Genomic DNA, 14,882 nt, shown 5'->3' with positions numbered 1-14,882 from the left:
AACAAGAATAGATTCTCCTCAGTCTGTCCCTAGTTGCTGAAAAGTTCCTTCCTGCCACACATACATACAGCAAGTCCTTGATACGATTCCAACTTATTTTTATAATTTCCAGTATGCACTGTGTCTCTCTGGTCTTCATGTGATTTTCTGCTCGTGTGATACAGGAAGGAAGCTGAAAGATGTTTTGCATGTCTGGTTGACATGAGTTATGAGAACAGATAAAGGGAATTGGGATCTTTCTAATTATATTTGGCCTGGTTCTTTCCTCTAGCTGAAGGGCAAAGACAGATACAGTATATTATTTAGTTTAACCAGGTAAATCCCACTGAGATACAATACAAAATTAGACAACATATACAACAATACTAAATACATTATAACATTGAAATAAGGCTAATGGTTTTAGTTTACACTACACTAGTTTTAAATTCTGCCAGAAATATCAGATACATCCATTTGAAGTCATTTTGCAGTGGCTGGAGCTGAAACATGAAGGTTTTCTTTCCTGTTTTTGTACATCCATAAGGGACAGACAGAAGATATATAGTATTTATTGGGATCTGAGATAATTGCTAAGTGACATTTGCAGAGATCTAATAATTTGGACCAGATGTCTTTATAAATAAATATATACACACGGACAGAGAAAACACTGTGATGTGTGAATGGCTTATGTTTTCTGGCAAATTTCAATGCGCCACAGTCCAACTTGGGGACACTGTGCTGATGCATTCATTTACAACAAATCCCCATAACTAAGAACCAGTAAAAAGATGGTCATGACCAGCCTTCTCCTAACTTCAAAAGAGAGACAGGATTTGTGTCTACAAATAAAATACATTGATATTTGTAACAGGTAACTTTCATTGTCTTCCTCTGAGCTGTCACAATCTCCACAGTGTCTGTATGCTTCCTCGTAGCATAAGAAAACAACAACAACTTGGATTATCTCCATTCAGCACAAGTTTCAGTTGGGTGAGCTGAGACTACAAAATATTAAAGGTTATTAAAAGTTAAAATCATTTATGTAAAGAGAAAATAAAAGCGGGCCAAGCACAGATTCTTGAGGTACTCATTTAGTACATTAAGCCAGTTTGAACTGTGCCCATTGACTTTGACACATCAAATACTACCTCAGAGATTATTACTAAATTGTCAAATTAGTGCCAGATCAGATAACCCAATATGCTTCAGCATGGCATAGTGCACAGTTTCAAAGGCTTTTCTTAGCTCAGATATTATTCTTTTGAATCCTAACTGTGTCTCTCACTGTGCTGTTTTAGTAAGGCATTAAATTGTAATATAATCATGAACTAAAACACTCCTTTCATCATTAAATGTTATTATTATTATTGTTATTATAAGTCAGCTATATTCTTCCAATGGCTCTGTTGTTTTGCAGCATTCTGTATTTCAGTCATATCTCCCTTTCCGGTTTCTCTCCCCTTCCTAAATATTATGGATAAAAGGGATCCACCCAGCTCTCATAAAACTGGCCTGTGTTGGCTGACTTTGCTGTGTTAATGTTAGTGTGCGGTTTGTTCTTTAGTCCTGTTGCTGTTATAAGTCGGCTGTTTTTAGCTAATGTCAGTCATGCTGACAACACCCATTGTCCCATTTTTCCTTGCGGCTCTGGTTTTGTCGGGACAAGCCGGATGACAGGATCTGTTTCTCTTGTGATTCTGCCTGAATAGAATTAGTGCCATTACATGAGAAACCCTCTTCCTAAATCCAACTTTCATCATCAACCTCTCTTTTCTCTTTCCATCTTCCTCTCTCTGTTCTGTTTCTGTCAATCCTTCATCTTTCATCACTTCTTCCCCTCACTGCCAGTTGGGAGTGTTTTGTGTGACAGCTAAGCTGTAGGTGTGGTGTGCAGGTGGGGGTGGTAAACAGCGTCTGGTGGCTGCTGATAAATGTAGCTCCTCTTTTATGGAGTCATATGATGACCTAAATAGAAAGATGACCAATCGAGAGAAAAGGTGAGAGGTGGTATGCCTCAGATGGACACCAAATGACAAGATGAGAACGCCAACTGTTTTCTTACGTGCTGAATTTTGTATCCCAACTGCACATTTTGACATATAAATGTAATGATTTTCTGAAGGGATTTTAATTACTGGCATTTTATGGAACTGGGCCAGGGACATGCACACACTCACAGGCTCACAGTGAGGTATTTTTGCTGCAATGAGGAAAAGAACATTTCTACAAATTTCCTTTGCCCCTTTGTACTTTTCCTCACCAACTATCCACCTATGTCTCCACCTCTGTTTTACTCTCTTTCTGTCCATCTCTTCCCCTGCATGTTTTCTCTTTTCCTGAGATAAACCTGCCAGCTCCCAGCCCAATTAGTCCTTCTGCTACAATTAAAACTTGCCAGAGAGACAAAATCATACATAGGTCCTGGCAGGCATGCTGACATCTGCAGGGGGAGCTCAGTTTGGAGGTCTGCAGAGAGTAGGAAGGTCAGGGCTTTTCCCTTGACCTTGACATGTCCGACTTTTGCTGCTTAACCCCAACACCTGTTGACTAGAGCCCCCTGTCTATGAAAATAAGGCCATTTAGTTTTGCTAAGAGTCCAGTAACTTCTAATGCTTCCTTGAGTTTTAATTGACAAGGTAACCAGTCAAACAAAGTCACAGAAAGCAAATCTCTCAGTGTTGCTTAGCAACTAAATTTAATTTCATGTGGTAGAAACAAACTCATTGCGAGCTTAAAATATAGCCCAGACTCTGCAATGTTGTAACTTTTAAGGTTAAAGGATTTGGTGTTGATACACAGAGCAGGGAGTGACTCTGACTCATCAGTACAAAGGTTAAAGACGCAGACGGACCTACAGTGTGTGGATTCAATCATTGATTACTACAAAGCTAATTTTAAAGAAGAGAAAATCATTTTATATTGTCCATATTGTGTGTTTCCATGTAGATATATTATGTACATAACTGTATATTTTCCTACACATAGTATAGTTTTCTTTCTGTTAATAATGCTCATCTGATTTGATTTGATTTATTTGTCTTATTTATACAATTTCTGTCTGTGTAGCTCAGATGAGGCTACAATTGCATTTCATTGTACAATCCTGTATTGTATAAAACTCATAAAGTAGGACCCTACATGATTTTAAAGGTGAAATATTTAATGATATAGAGACAAAAACATTTCAAAACTTAAGTGAAGATGGAATATGTTTTTCATTCGTCTGGTAGATTGTATTTCTGATCTCACACTGACAGTTTGGTTATTTTACAAGAAGGAACATCTACAGGAAGACTTTCCCATGTGGAAATATTTCTGGCCCTGTGTGGACTGTGACAGTGAAAAAGAAAATGTGAAGTTTTGGTATTATCTGTTTTTTGTCTGCTTTTAAAATAAAGCTGGCAAGCAAATTTTCTAATTTATGTGTTACAGCAGCCACAAGTGTCAATTATCCCGAGTGTTAAAACCTACTGTAACATTAGAACACGTGGGTAAGAGCCATTAAATCAAAAACTGACTCAGATATGTTAGTTATACAACATCTATATAAAGTTTGCTACCTTTTATAAACATTAGCCAATATAAGCGACACAGCATACCTGACCAAGCAAGGCTGCAAAGCAGGAGATGGTTATTTCTCAAATGTTAGTCTTGCTTCAAAGAAATGTATTATAAATCACTGAAACATACGTACATTTAAACATTTTTATTCTGCCTGGTTTGTCTTCCTTTCTCCCTATTTCATTCTTCATCTGTCTATTCCTTTCATCCCTCTCTTTGCACCCATGCTTTCCCTGTACCCCAAAAACTCTCCCTCTCTTTTCCATAATGCCCCCATTTCCGACTCAGTTTGACTTTTGACATTACCTCCACTGTAACACCCAACCTCCAAAGCACCCCCACCTCTGTCCCACCCTCCTTAACTTCCCTCCTTTTTCCCCCGTTATAAACTCAGCACCCGCAACAGCTGCTGGCTCAGTGTGAAGAGCTGTACATGTGGTGAAGGGGTGAAGAAAAGAGGAGAGAGCAGCTCAAAAACAGGGTGACAAGCACACCTGATATAACCACATCCATTGGTGATATTTTTCAAAAGTAACACAAAAAGAGCTTTGTCATGCATGTGTTCAGGATCTGGCGCGTGCTGTGCGTGCTTGGCTTCCTGGGTGCATCCTTGTGTGTGAATGAGGTCGAGTATGAAGGGAACTATGCAGACAACTATGGGAACGAGATCTCGCAGGACCAACGGGAGGGTGAGTTTTATTTGTTTGTCCGCTTGTCTCTTTTGCATTCCCTGTTTGTTTGAACAGATGGCTCATTGTGAAGAATTAGTCCTCAGCTGCCATGCCTGATGTCCTTAAGACATAAAAACATTCTTATGTGTTTTGAAATTCATCAACATACACATTTATTTGTTAGTTTTGGAAAGGCGTCCCACAAGGGTCTATTTTTGGTCGACTACTGTTCACTATATACATAAAAAAAATAACTAGTCATGAAGTGCCATTGTACAGTGCCATTGTTATTGATCTAAAAAGTTCTATTGGAAAACTGCTTAATGCTGCAATCTGATCACATAAAAATAGAGTAAATATAATGTCAGGTCACAGGTCATTATAACTTCAGCTGTAACGCAACTGTTTTGAATATAGAAGTATAATGTATATAATATGATTTAGAAGTATCAGCTGCCACACCACCAGACTGCTTTTCCCCCAAGCTACCTTACTCTTAAGCTCAAATTAATCGTCAGCACTGCTCTATTGAACATAGTTTATTTATGTTAACCATTTTTATAATTGCTTCTATATTAATGTATATTATCTGCTACCTAGGTCCATGTACTTTGTGGCCAACGGATTTTCGTTTTGAAATGAAAAAAACAAAAACGAAAAACAGCTGGTTTCCCAATTAGCCTATCATTAGTAAATAGGGAAACGAAACGGGATTTCGTTTTGATATTAAAAAAAGGAATCCGATATCCGATTTTCTTTCATGTCTTTATAGATGGAAATCGGAAATTCAAATAAGTGTGTATACCTTATTCCTCAATTGTGGATTTTAGTTTTTTTTTTGGTGACCCGGAAGCTAATAAGGAGAGCTAAGTTGTTAGAAAACTAGACTACTGCAAGTGGACTATGCATCAATGTTTTTTATTCGAATGATTTTATTTAGCCTATGTAATGGCAGAAAATTGTTTCTCCAAATTTAATCTTTCTATTATTCCTTTTATTATTATACATACATAGCCTACATAATTACTGAGGTCCGGACCTCGGTGACCTCATGCGACCACTCTGTGTTGAAGGAAAGTGCCTGCACACAGTCTGTCAAGCGCGCATATAGGCTACAGCGCCCCAAGCCGCTAACTGCTTACCATAGTTTCCGGGTCACCAAAAAACCCAATGCAAAATTGAGGAATTAGATTTATACACTCCTATTTGAATTTCCGATTTCCATCTATAAACACATGAAAGAAAATCGGATAACGAAATTTTTTTTCGTTTTCCGTTTTTTAATATCAAAATGAAAAAGGAAAAACGGTTTGTTTCCCGTTTTTCATTTCCCTATTTACTAATGGTAATTGGGAAACAAGCCGTTTTTCGTTTTTGTTTTTTTCGTTTCAAAAAGAAAATCCGTTGACCGCAAAGTACAGGGACCTACCTAGTAGGAAAGAGTTCCAAACTCAATTTCACTCTATAACCTGTTATATTGTGACAAAATAAATCAACCCACCTACCTTTAAATACTAAACTTATAGTACCGATAGTAGATGGAATACGTAATTGTTTATTGTGTATGTAAATTGTAGGTTGTGCCTTTGTCTATGTTTATGTTTACACTTACTAATACATCCGGGATTAATAGTGTAAATTGTTGTATGAACCAATGAAATACTGGTTCCTACTGGTACTTAAATGAAGGTACTGTGAAAGAAATCAATACTGTGGGTAACAAAGAACTGATAATTTAAGTCCCTGTAAGAACTGATAAGTGTTTTATTAATACCCGATTCATACAATGCAGTTCCACTGTAATACTCTGTATTATAAATTATTATATTTTGGTTGGGTTTGCTTTATGTTAATATTACTTTGACTATATATTGACTATGGGACTGAATAATTAATTCATCCCTATGGTTGTTGTCTACAGGGGAATCTCCAACCACGCCATGCCCGGCTGCAGATATCACCCGCTGGGACAAGCTTTTCATCGCTCTGGAGGACTCCCACATGAGGCAGAACATGCTGCTGGAGTCTCTGAAGCAATGCTGTGGAGGAATGGTCTCTCTCACGACCAAGGTGGACAAGCTGGGTAAGGGGACGTGCCAGCAGTGTCTGCCCACCCTGGAGTCAGCGTGCAGGGCGCACGCAGAGCAGGCGAGTGTCAGGCTGCAACAGGGCTTGGTGGAGCTCCGGGAGGAGGAAGCTGAGAGGCAGAGGAGGTTAAACACTACCTTACAGCAGCTCCTGCACGGTGGCCATGAGGGGAATGCCCGGCTGAAACCTTTGGAGGAAGGTGAAGGCCACAGAGTGGTGCCATCAGGAGCAGCAGACAGCAGGATGGGACACCAACCAACACAGAGACCCGGAGGTTTAGGAGCATCTTTAGGCTTAGGGATGAAGCCATTTCCATCTCTCCTGAAGGAGCAGGAAGTGACTTCACCGCTGGACATGGCCACAATGGAAAAGGCCCTGGTTGCCATAGCAACGGAACTGCAGAAGGTTCACCTGCAGCTGAGCAGAGTGATAGAGCAGGCAGGAACATTGAGGAAGGACAGAGGAGACACCTGAGTTACCCAAAGGGAAAAACTAATTGTATGGGGACACTCCAGTGATAACAATTTTGTACACATACTCAGTTTTTAATGTTGTTTTTAAGGGGCCTAATTTTTATACGTGAGCTTGTTTTTGTCTGGTGACAATGAATTTAAATGTACCATAAATGTTGTGGGTTTGCTATAATAAATAAAAACATATTAAACAAACTAATCAGCCTCACGGAAAGGTTTCCTCCCTCCTCCCACAGAGTGAACAACTCGTTTTCAGAGCTGCACATTTAATATTTCCATGCACACGCCTGCACTTCCATTTGTGCAAGTTAGTGCATGTGCTCTATCCTTTCCTACACAAGCCAAGGTTTACACCACTACCTCAGTGTTTGTGTAATTGTGGTGATGTCTGCAAATGCCAACGACCGCAAGAAAGTGTGTGAGAGGTTTTGGATTGTGTTTAATTCTGGGCAGGCCTCACCCTCTCATTAGCTGCTTTAAGAGTCTGTTCGCTACGAGGCCACAACTTACGATACTCCGAGTGTTTATGATGTAGGAAACCCTGCCAGGGCTATTACACCACTGCCCATCCCTGCTGCAGCCACACACACACACATGTTGTTATGAACAACACAACGGCTGACTGGTCCATGTATTTTGCTGTTTCTGTGTGATGGTCTTTTGTCCCAGATCACATCGTCATTCATGTATAATAGTATAGTATGATAATAAAAAGTATAATATTTTTTGTTTTATGAGAGCTTGAGAGGACATTGAGGCAAATGAGAAAGCAGAAAGAGGAAGAGAACAATTAAGGAAAAGTCGCAATACCGCAATACAAAATACTGCATTATAAGTTTTAATTATTGGTGAAAGGTACCTAAATTATCAGATGTGAAAGTATCCATCATGCAGCAGGAAGACCCCTGTCAGTGATATATTATTACATATTATATTATTTTATCATTATTACTGATGCATTAAGCTGTAAGGAGCATTTTGTAGATGGTCAGGAAGGTGATCATTTGAAATAAATTATATATATTTAGGTAGTTTAATCTATAACAAAACAACATAATGTATAAAATCTCAACCTGCAGAGTAACTATTAGGGAATAAAGAGTATGTTATGTATTAAATGTGGAAGACAAATTAAATGGAAGTCCACCTACTCCAGTGGTGGAAGTAGCCTAAGATTGTGGTTGACTAAATGTATTTCGCTACAGACACACACACAAGTAATCGAGGACAAACATACTCCGACCCGAATGACCATCGATGATTGTAGTTACTGTACCTTCCACCACTGAGTAAAATATAGCAATAAATAACATTTGAACCGTATGTAAGTTAAATTAGGCCAGTCAACTGACAGCACACAAGTATTTTCACTAATGAAAGGCTTATAACCATGGCATGAATGCATACTTGTGCCCGTGTGTGTGTGTGCACCTTCCCTTATAAATCTGCAGCTGGGTGGAGAATTATAGGCAAGATCTGATGGGTTTTTCCTGGCCTATTTCTTAAATGTCACCACTAATGAGATGCATTGGAGCTCCGAGGTAGAGTAACAAGGATCGAAGTTGTATCTCGTGTTCAGACTTCCTACTCCACCTGTTTCATCATGGTATAGCCAGCATGTCTGTTAAATGCGGGGGCACTTGTTTTTATTCAAAAGTCTCCATCTGTGCATGTGTGTTTGTGTGTGGGGATTTCAGTGAATGGAATCTTTGTCATGTCATTTTATGTTGGTGCCTCATTCATTTAGAACACAGAGAAAAAGAGAAAGAGAAAAAAAAGGATGAGAAAAAGAGAGGAGCGACCCAGAAAAGAAGAGTGACAGTGTTTATGTCTGACAGGTCGTTATTAGACATAATGACTGTTCCCCACACACGGACAGTATTTTTATCAGCCAGCTGGCCAGACACAGTGCAATACCCAGCCACCGTCAGCCTTGCTTTCAGCCCTGCCTTCTTTCTCTTTCAATTGTTTTGTCACCTGCCATCCCTCACCTTTCTCTCCTGCTTCTTATCTGTATGCCAATACCATCATCTTCTCTCTCTCTCTCTACCCCCATTTATCTTCCTCCGACTGTCTGTCTCGCCTCTCACTCTTGTCTCATCCCATCTCCTGTTTTTTCTCTGTCTAGCCAGCGGCCCGCAACCAAATGGCTGGAATCAGTCCTCGGCTAACCCTCAGCTGGCTGGTAAAAGTGACTGGCATCACATTCTTGTGAAAATGTAGCCAATATATGCAGACAAACACACTCTTAAGGAGGCAACATACTGATTACAAGTTGCTTCAGGAATGCATTGTGTTCATCAAACAGATTTTAATGTCACATCACATGGTCACTTTAACAGACAGCACAATATTGGCACTTTCCCAAAAGCAAAGAATACAATACAAAATCGCTAAAGCTCCAATAAACATTTAGCAGTCTTTTATGTACACTGGAACCAATCTCGAGAAGGAGGGAGTGAGGGGAAGACAAGGAGGAGGTGTGAAGCGAGATGCCTATTTGATGGGCGAGTCCAGAATCTCCTCATACTCCTCCCTCTGGCGCCGCCCACCCCCACGAGAGGGTAGAAGCTTCATCGCCACCAGCCAACCAACGCTTAATAAGACCATCACATTACCGACAACTTCCGGCGCAGTGGGAGCCAACGGCAGCACGGACAGATGCAGCAGCATGGCAACAGGTACCTCCAGGCTCTGAGAGGCGGAGACCAGAGCCGGGTGGATTCGGGTGAGGGCGTGCGTCATCCCCAGAAAGGCTGCTACCGAGCAGGCAACCAGGACCAGGACCAGGCCCCAGGCTGTAGCACTCATAGGCCAGGACCAGCCCTCCTGGAGCAGAGCCAAGGAGGCCGGGGTGAGCAGGCAGCCCGTCCAGCTTACTGTGAACAAAGCTGTGCCCACTCCCACCCTCTCCTTCAGGGATCGATACCCAACCAGTGCCAGAGCCATCCACAGTCCTGCTAGAGCCGAAAGAGACCACCCGAACGCACCTCTCCAGAACACAACCGGGTCAGTTGGTAAATCTGTGTTGCTCTCGTCTGCTGTGGGAAGCAACACAAGCCCCAAACCACACAGTCCTGCAGCTATGGTGATCCCATCAGCCAGTCCCAGCCTCTCCTCCAGCAACAGGAAGGCTAGGGTCGCTGACAGTGCTGTGGTTGCCAGGCGCCAGGTTGTAGTGCCGTTTCCAGGTGACACAAAGGTTAAGGAGGAGTAGGCGCAGCAGAGGGAGAGAGAGTAGGCGACGCCGTAACAGAGTAGACGTAGACGATAGCCCTCTGGTCCGAAAGGGTTCTCCCCCCTGTGCAGTGGCATAGCCACAGAGAGGAGCTGGACGATGGACCGAACCAAGAGCAAAAACAGGGGGCCCAGGCTGAAGCGTTCAGAGGCCACGCGGGTCAGAACGATCAAACAGCCGTGAGCCAGTGCCGCACCGAGCAGCCCCACCCAGGTGAGCCGAGACGCGGACACTGAAGCCTCCCCGAAACTGGCCAGCTGTTCCCCTACCCCTCTCCCAGACCCCTTTGCTGCTCTGGCTCCCCCCTCACTCCCATCTCCTCCCCCAGCAGCCTGAGGTTTGTTGGCCGTGTCCTTGTCTTTGTCTTTGGAGCCAAACAGAGTCAAAGGCCACCTCTTGCTTTCCGTCAGCTGTTTCCTGTCTGATGTCTCCTCCACGAAGGAGCCAAAGTCCTCAAAAGATGGAGCGTCATCGTAGCCTTCATCCCCGGGCTGCGGGAAGTGTGTGTGTACTCCAGGTTGAGGGGAGTAGGGGGTGTGCGTGGTGTATTTGGCTGTGACAGTGTGAGGGTGGATCTTTACTCTTTTCTTAGAGCTCAGGAGGTGAGTGGACTCCATTTTAAAACTTCTGTGACAACAGACACCTGCGAGTGAAGAGAAAGGACACTTTTAGAGCAACAGAGAATATATATTTTACACACACCCTCCAGCAGATTCTCCCTCTCGTCTTTCTCCCTCACGGTGTCTCTCTCTGGGATGCCGCTTGATGTCTCATATATCTTTAATATCCCAGATAATAATAGCAGTGACTCACATCTTCACATGTGCCCCGTGTGTTTGGCAGGGAATGTACGTAAGCTCTGCCCTTCTAAGCAATCCCTACTTTAATTGTTTTTTTCCATGTGATGAGAGTTCACATTAAGTTTGGATTATCAGAATCATTCAAAACCATAATGGCAGATTAGCAATGCTATTATCGTGCCTTTTAATCTTCTTGGATAATATGACCTTTAACGTAAAGATAGTACACTGAAAGTTCTGTAATCAAGTTCTTCCTGCCTCATTTGTCTTTTTTCTCCCTCTCCCTCCCTCTTTTCTTTCCTCTTCCTCACTCTATACATTAAAATTTGTTCAAATCAGTTCTAATATTTCTCATTCTTTCAAAATACCATATATGTCAGCTTTTACATAAATAATATACATAAATATATAGTATATGCATCCTACCTCCTTCTCCATGACATCCTTCTCAACCATCTCTATACCCTCCTTTCCTTTCTTCATCTCTTTAATTTTTTCCTTTAAGGTCCTGCTCCACGGATGACTAACTTATAATCAGTGTAGTAAAAGACCTCTGCAGTAGAACAATTGCACCATGCAGGTGCTGTACAGCACATACCCACTGCTGCATTTCAGGTTGTAAAACCTTCAGCAGTCTACTGGTTTCTCTGTGAATGGAGAATACTTTCACACAACCTAATGTTTATTCATGCAAAGGCATATGGAGCGTATAGTGTTTGGTTATTTCTCTGGAGTTGCAAAGTATTGCTCAACAGTCTGTTGAGTTGTCTTTATTGTATAGCTTGAAAAACAATTCTAAAAATGTGTAGGGTACAAGCATGTACACTATGTGCACTGACAGTAATTCTGTAGAACGGCTATTAACAAAAATGTTCCATAAACAATATTTATCTAAATAAGGTGAGAGAATACACAGACTGCCTTTTTATTGCAATATTTCACCTAATGAATGAAGAATTTCCAAGGTCTTATGCAGAGACTAATTGACATTGCTAACATGCTGATGCTGGAACAGGTATAATGTTTATCGTGTTCACTATCTAATGTGTTAGCATGACAACATTAGCTAATTAGCACTAAACAGTACAGATAAGGCTGATGGGAACTTCATTAGTTTGCAACTAGACCTATTTGGTTATTTGGTTATTGATTATTTGGTATACTCAACTTTACCAGTCCTATAGAGCCAAGCTGCTAGCATAGCTGTAAATCACAAAGAACTGAAAGAAGAGATGACATGAGAATACTAGCAGTGGGCTATATGGATAACATCAAGGTTGATTAATTTTACATGTGATATCATGAGTCTATTTTCTGGAAAATCAACTTAGAAACAGTTTATGGATAAAATCACTAGACAGCGAGATCTGTTTGTGGCTAATGTAGCAAATAAAATGCCTGAAAAACCAAGGTTCTTCATCACATTGATGCAAAAAACATATTTTAAAAAATGTTGGCACAAAGCACATTAAACGCCCACAATGACACAGTACACCAAGAGAGGTAAAGAGATACTAACCTGCCATACCCTGTATGGCAAAATCTCTGACGGAAGAACATCACCATAAATACAGCATTTCAGTTTCATATTTTCCTGATCTGACTGCAGCTGGCAGTAAAAGCTCAGCCTCTTGGTGGTGCAGTCCTTTTGATACAGTAAGAGCAGGGGAGTCTGTGAATTTGTGGCAGGCTACCTGGCCTTTACTCTCCCTGGAGATGTCGATTATTCCCTCAGATCAGCCTGAATAGCCCTGTTACAAATTGCAAGAAGGATCATGGTGTGAGTGCTGTTTTTGGCTGTGTGCTTCTCTCTGGTTGATGGCAGTGTGCTCATAAATAATTTAATTTAAAATAAGATATAAATAGCTTTCTTTGAAAATATGAGATTCATGGAAATTCTACTGCCTTAATGACTTGAAAGTGAATTATTCTTCAAACTGTTTAGCCTTAATTAATACCTCAAAACAACACAAGTATTTATCCATAAATTTGCTCTGCATTAAAGTGATGAGGTATGAATCTGGACTGAATGAAACAGTGGCTTGATTTCACAACTCCACAGCTTGCTGAATGAAGTAAAACAAAATAACCACAGACATGAGTTTGCACTGATGACATGTGATAAGACTTAGTCATTTACTCTCACTGAAGGGTAGAAGAAAGACAATCTGCTGCTGTGTGAAAACTACAAAGAGCGAAAAGAGATCAGGATGTTCCTGTCTGAGTCCTCTCTTCTCTGTCAGTAATATTTATTGTTCTGGATGATGCAGCCTACCTCTGCAATGCTACTGCTGCCACTGCTGCTGCTCTCAAAAGCATGTTTCACACCTTACACAACCCTAAAGTAAGGCGCTACGAGCCAACACCAAACCTGCACAAAGTGAGAACAGCAGCAGATGGATTTCCAGCGAATGCTCTTTTGATGAAGTCTGTCAGAAGACAATAAAACTGTATACTGTCCTCCTGGTGTATTAAGATGCATCTTCTACTATATTTTATCTGATAAACACCCTCTATAGCCTACATGCTTTTAAAAGCAATAACATCTTTGATATGGACTATTGGACTATAAACAGGCCAATTACTTTATAAGTGGTATACACAGTTGATAATTGAACAGTCTGAAAGCAACTGTCATTGCTTATTAAGACTAATTAGTAAGGCTGATGTACTGCATAGTAGCCAATATTATTTTGTAGGTATACATAATATATGTGTGTGTGCTTCAGGGTTATTGAATATTATTATGTAAATCTTTGTGTATGTGTGTTTAAGTGAGTAGATGTGTGTCTGTATGTGAAAGGAGATGTTATTCTCAAGGTTATAGGTTCCTTGGTGATGCGCCCCTGTGACGCCAGAGGCAGAGACACACACACACACACACACACACACACGGAGGAAAACTGAAGTGCCTGTGCTGGATGTGTGTCGCATTTGCATTAAATTATATAGTCGATATTACATCATAAAACACAGCCTAATATCTCTGCTGGTCCCGACATTATAGGCTACCCACGCCGCCCTGCACCTGCACTGATGTCTGTTCGATTCCCTCCTCGCACACGCTTAGTTTTTGTCAGCATACACTAAGCAGCATGTGTGTATGTATTATGTTGTAGCCAATAATGACCCCGACTCGTGACCCACGTCGAATTATTGAATGGAGAGAAGCGCGCGCTCGCATGTGCACGCAGATTGGCACACAGCAGCTCAATCAACAAACCCTGACTGAGTTCTCCCAATTAGTGACCTGCTGCGATTTCGTGTTATTGCATAATGTGGTCCGTTCAATAAACCACCAGGTGGATTATTTATAGCCTATACCTATTAAAAATTGCCCCCTCCACTACAACTCACCTGCTATCCCGCAAAACGGCGGATGCCGCCGGGATTAACTTCACTCTCGGTTGTCCTCAGTCAGTTACCGACCATCTCGAACGCTTCATCACCTCTTCTTGGCCATTTGCTCTTTTTCTTCTTTTGCTACTATCCTCTCCTTCTCTTCTTCTCTCTTGCGGCAGTGGATAATCTCCTCAAGGTCACCGCGACGCGCCTCAGCCCGAAAAGACCGACACCTGCGGTCACCTCACCTCACTCTGCGGGAGGAAAATCTGTGTGTTATGGCGACCTGCTGCCCGTCCATCTCTCTGAGCACTGATACAGATGCTCCTCCTCGGCTTGGCCAAAGAGTGAGAGAGAGAGAGAGAGAAAGGCGGGTAATCATAACGTCTGAGCATGCGTGACAACCACTGAACACCAGCACTATCATTGTATGTAATCTGTCACCCAACTCTCTCTGTGTGTGTGTGTGTGTGTGTGTGTGTGTGTGTGTGTGTGTGTGTGTGTGTGAGAGAGAGAGAGAGAGAGAGAGACAGGGGGTGTGTGTTTATGAGATGGGGCTAATCAAAGCAAAGACAATAGCCTACTAATGCATTTTTTGCATGTGTTGCAGCTGGCAGGGGCCATAGACTGTACATTGGACTGACAAATGCACAACACTAACACATGGATGTCCTCTTGTGTGTAACTGGTGTGTGTGGGCCTATGAGTGTGTGTTTGTCTCATC

General features: G+C 41.6%; 2 protein-coding genes across 2 annotated transcripts; one reads left to right on the top strand and one right to left on the bottom strand.

Moving 5' to 3' along the window:
- The first annotated feature begins 3,977 nt into the window (after positions 1-3,977).
- LOC119910664 lies at positions 3,978-7,027 on the top strand. The gene is made up of 2 exons (XM_038729388.1): positions 3,978-4,235; positions 6,139-7,027. Exons 1-2 carry the CDS (start codon positions 4,100-4,102, stop codon positions 6,777-6,779), a joined length of 777 nt encoding a protein of 258 aa, XP_038585316.1. The 5' UTR covers positions 3,978-4,099; the 3' UTR covers positions 6,780-7,027.
- Positions 7,028-9,065: 2,038 nt separating this feature from the next.
- Positions 9,066-14,508, bottom strand: slc35g2a (solute carrier family 35 member G2a). Its single transcript, XM_038729876.1, has 2 exons — positions 14,174-14,508; positions 9,066-10,659 (listed from the first exon to the last, which is right to left on the bottom strand). Exon 2 carries the CDS (start codon positions 10,631-10,633, stop codon positions 9,275-9,277), a length of 1,359 nt encoding a protein of 452 aa, XP_038585804.1. The 5' UTR covers positions 10,634-10,659; positions 14,174-14,508; the 3' UTR covers positions 9,066-9,274.
- Between the last annotated feature and the right edge of the window lie 374 nt (positions 14,509-14,882).

Source organism: Micropterus salmoides, unplaced genomic scaffold (assembly GCF_014851395.1).
Source record: "Micropterus salmoides isolate LMB-PRFRI ecotype aquatic unplaced genomic scaffold, ASM1485139v1 Ms_hic_scaffold_19, whole genome shotgun sequence".
Lineage (NCBI taxonomy): Eukaryota > Metazoa > Chordata > Actinopteri > Centrarchiformes > Centrarchidae > Micropterus > Micropterus salmoides.
The sequence above is the reverse complement of the archived record's forward strand: the minus strand, read 5'-3'. Positions and strand labels throughout refer to the sequence as shown.

Excerpts from the sequence above, each read along its gene's own strand:
- LOC119910664 (XM_038729388.1), top strand. The coding sequence starts at position 4,100 with ATGCATGTGTTCAGGATCTGGCGCGTGCTGTGCGTGCTTGGCTTCCTG. Across the intron at positions 4,236-6,138 it reads CTCGCAGGACCAACGGGAGG|GGGAATCTCCAACCACGCCA; the intron begins GTGAGTTTTATT and ends TGTTGTCTACAG.
- slc35g2a (XM_038729876.1), bottom strand. The coding sequence starts at position 10,633 with ATGGAGTCCACTCACCTCCTGAGCTCTAAGAAAAGAGTAAAGATCCAC.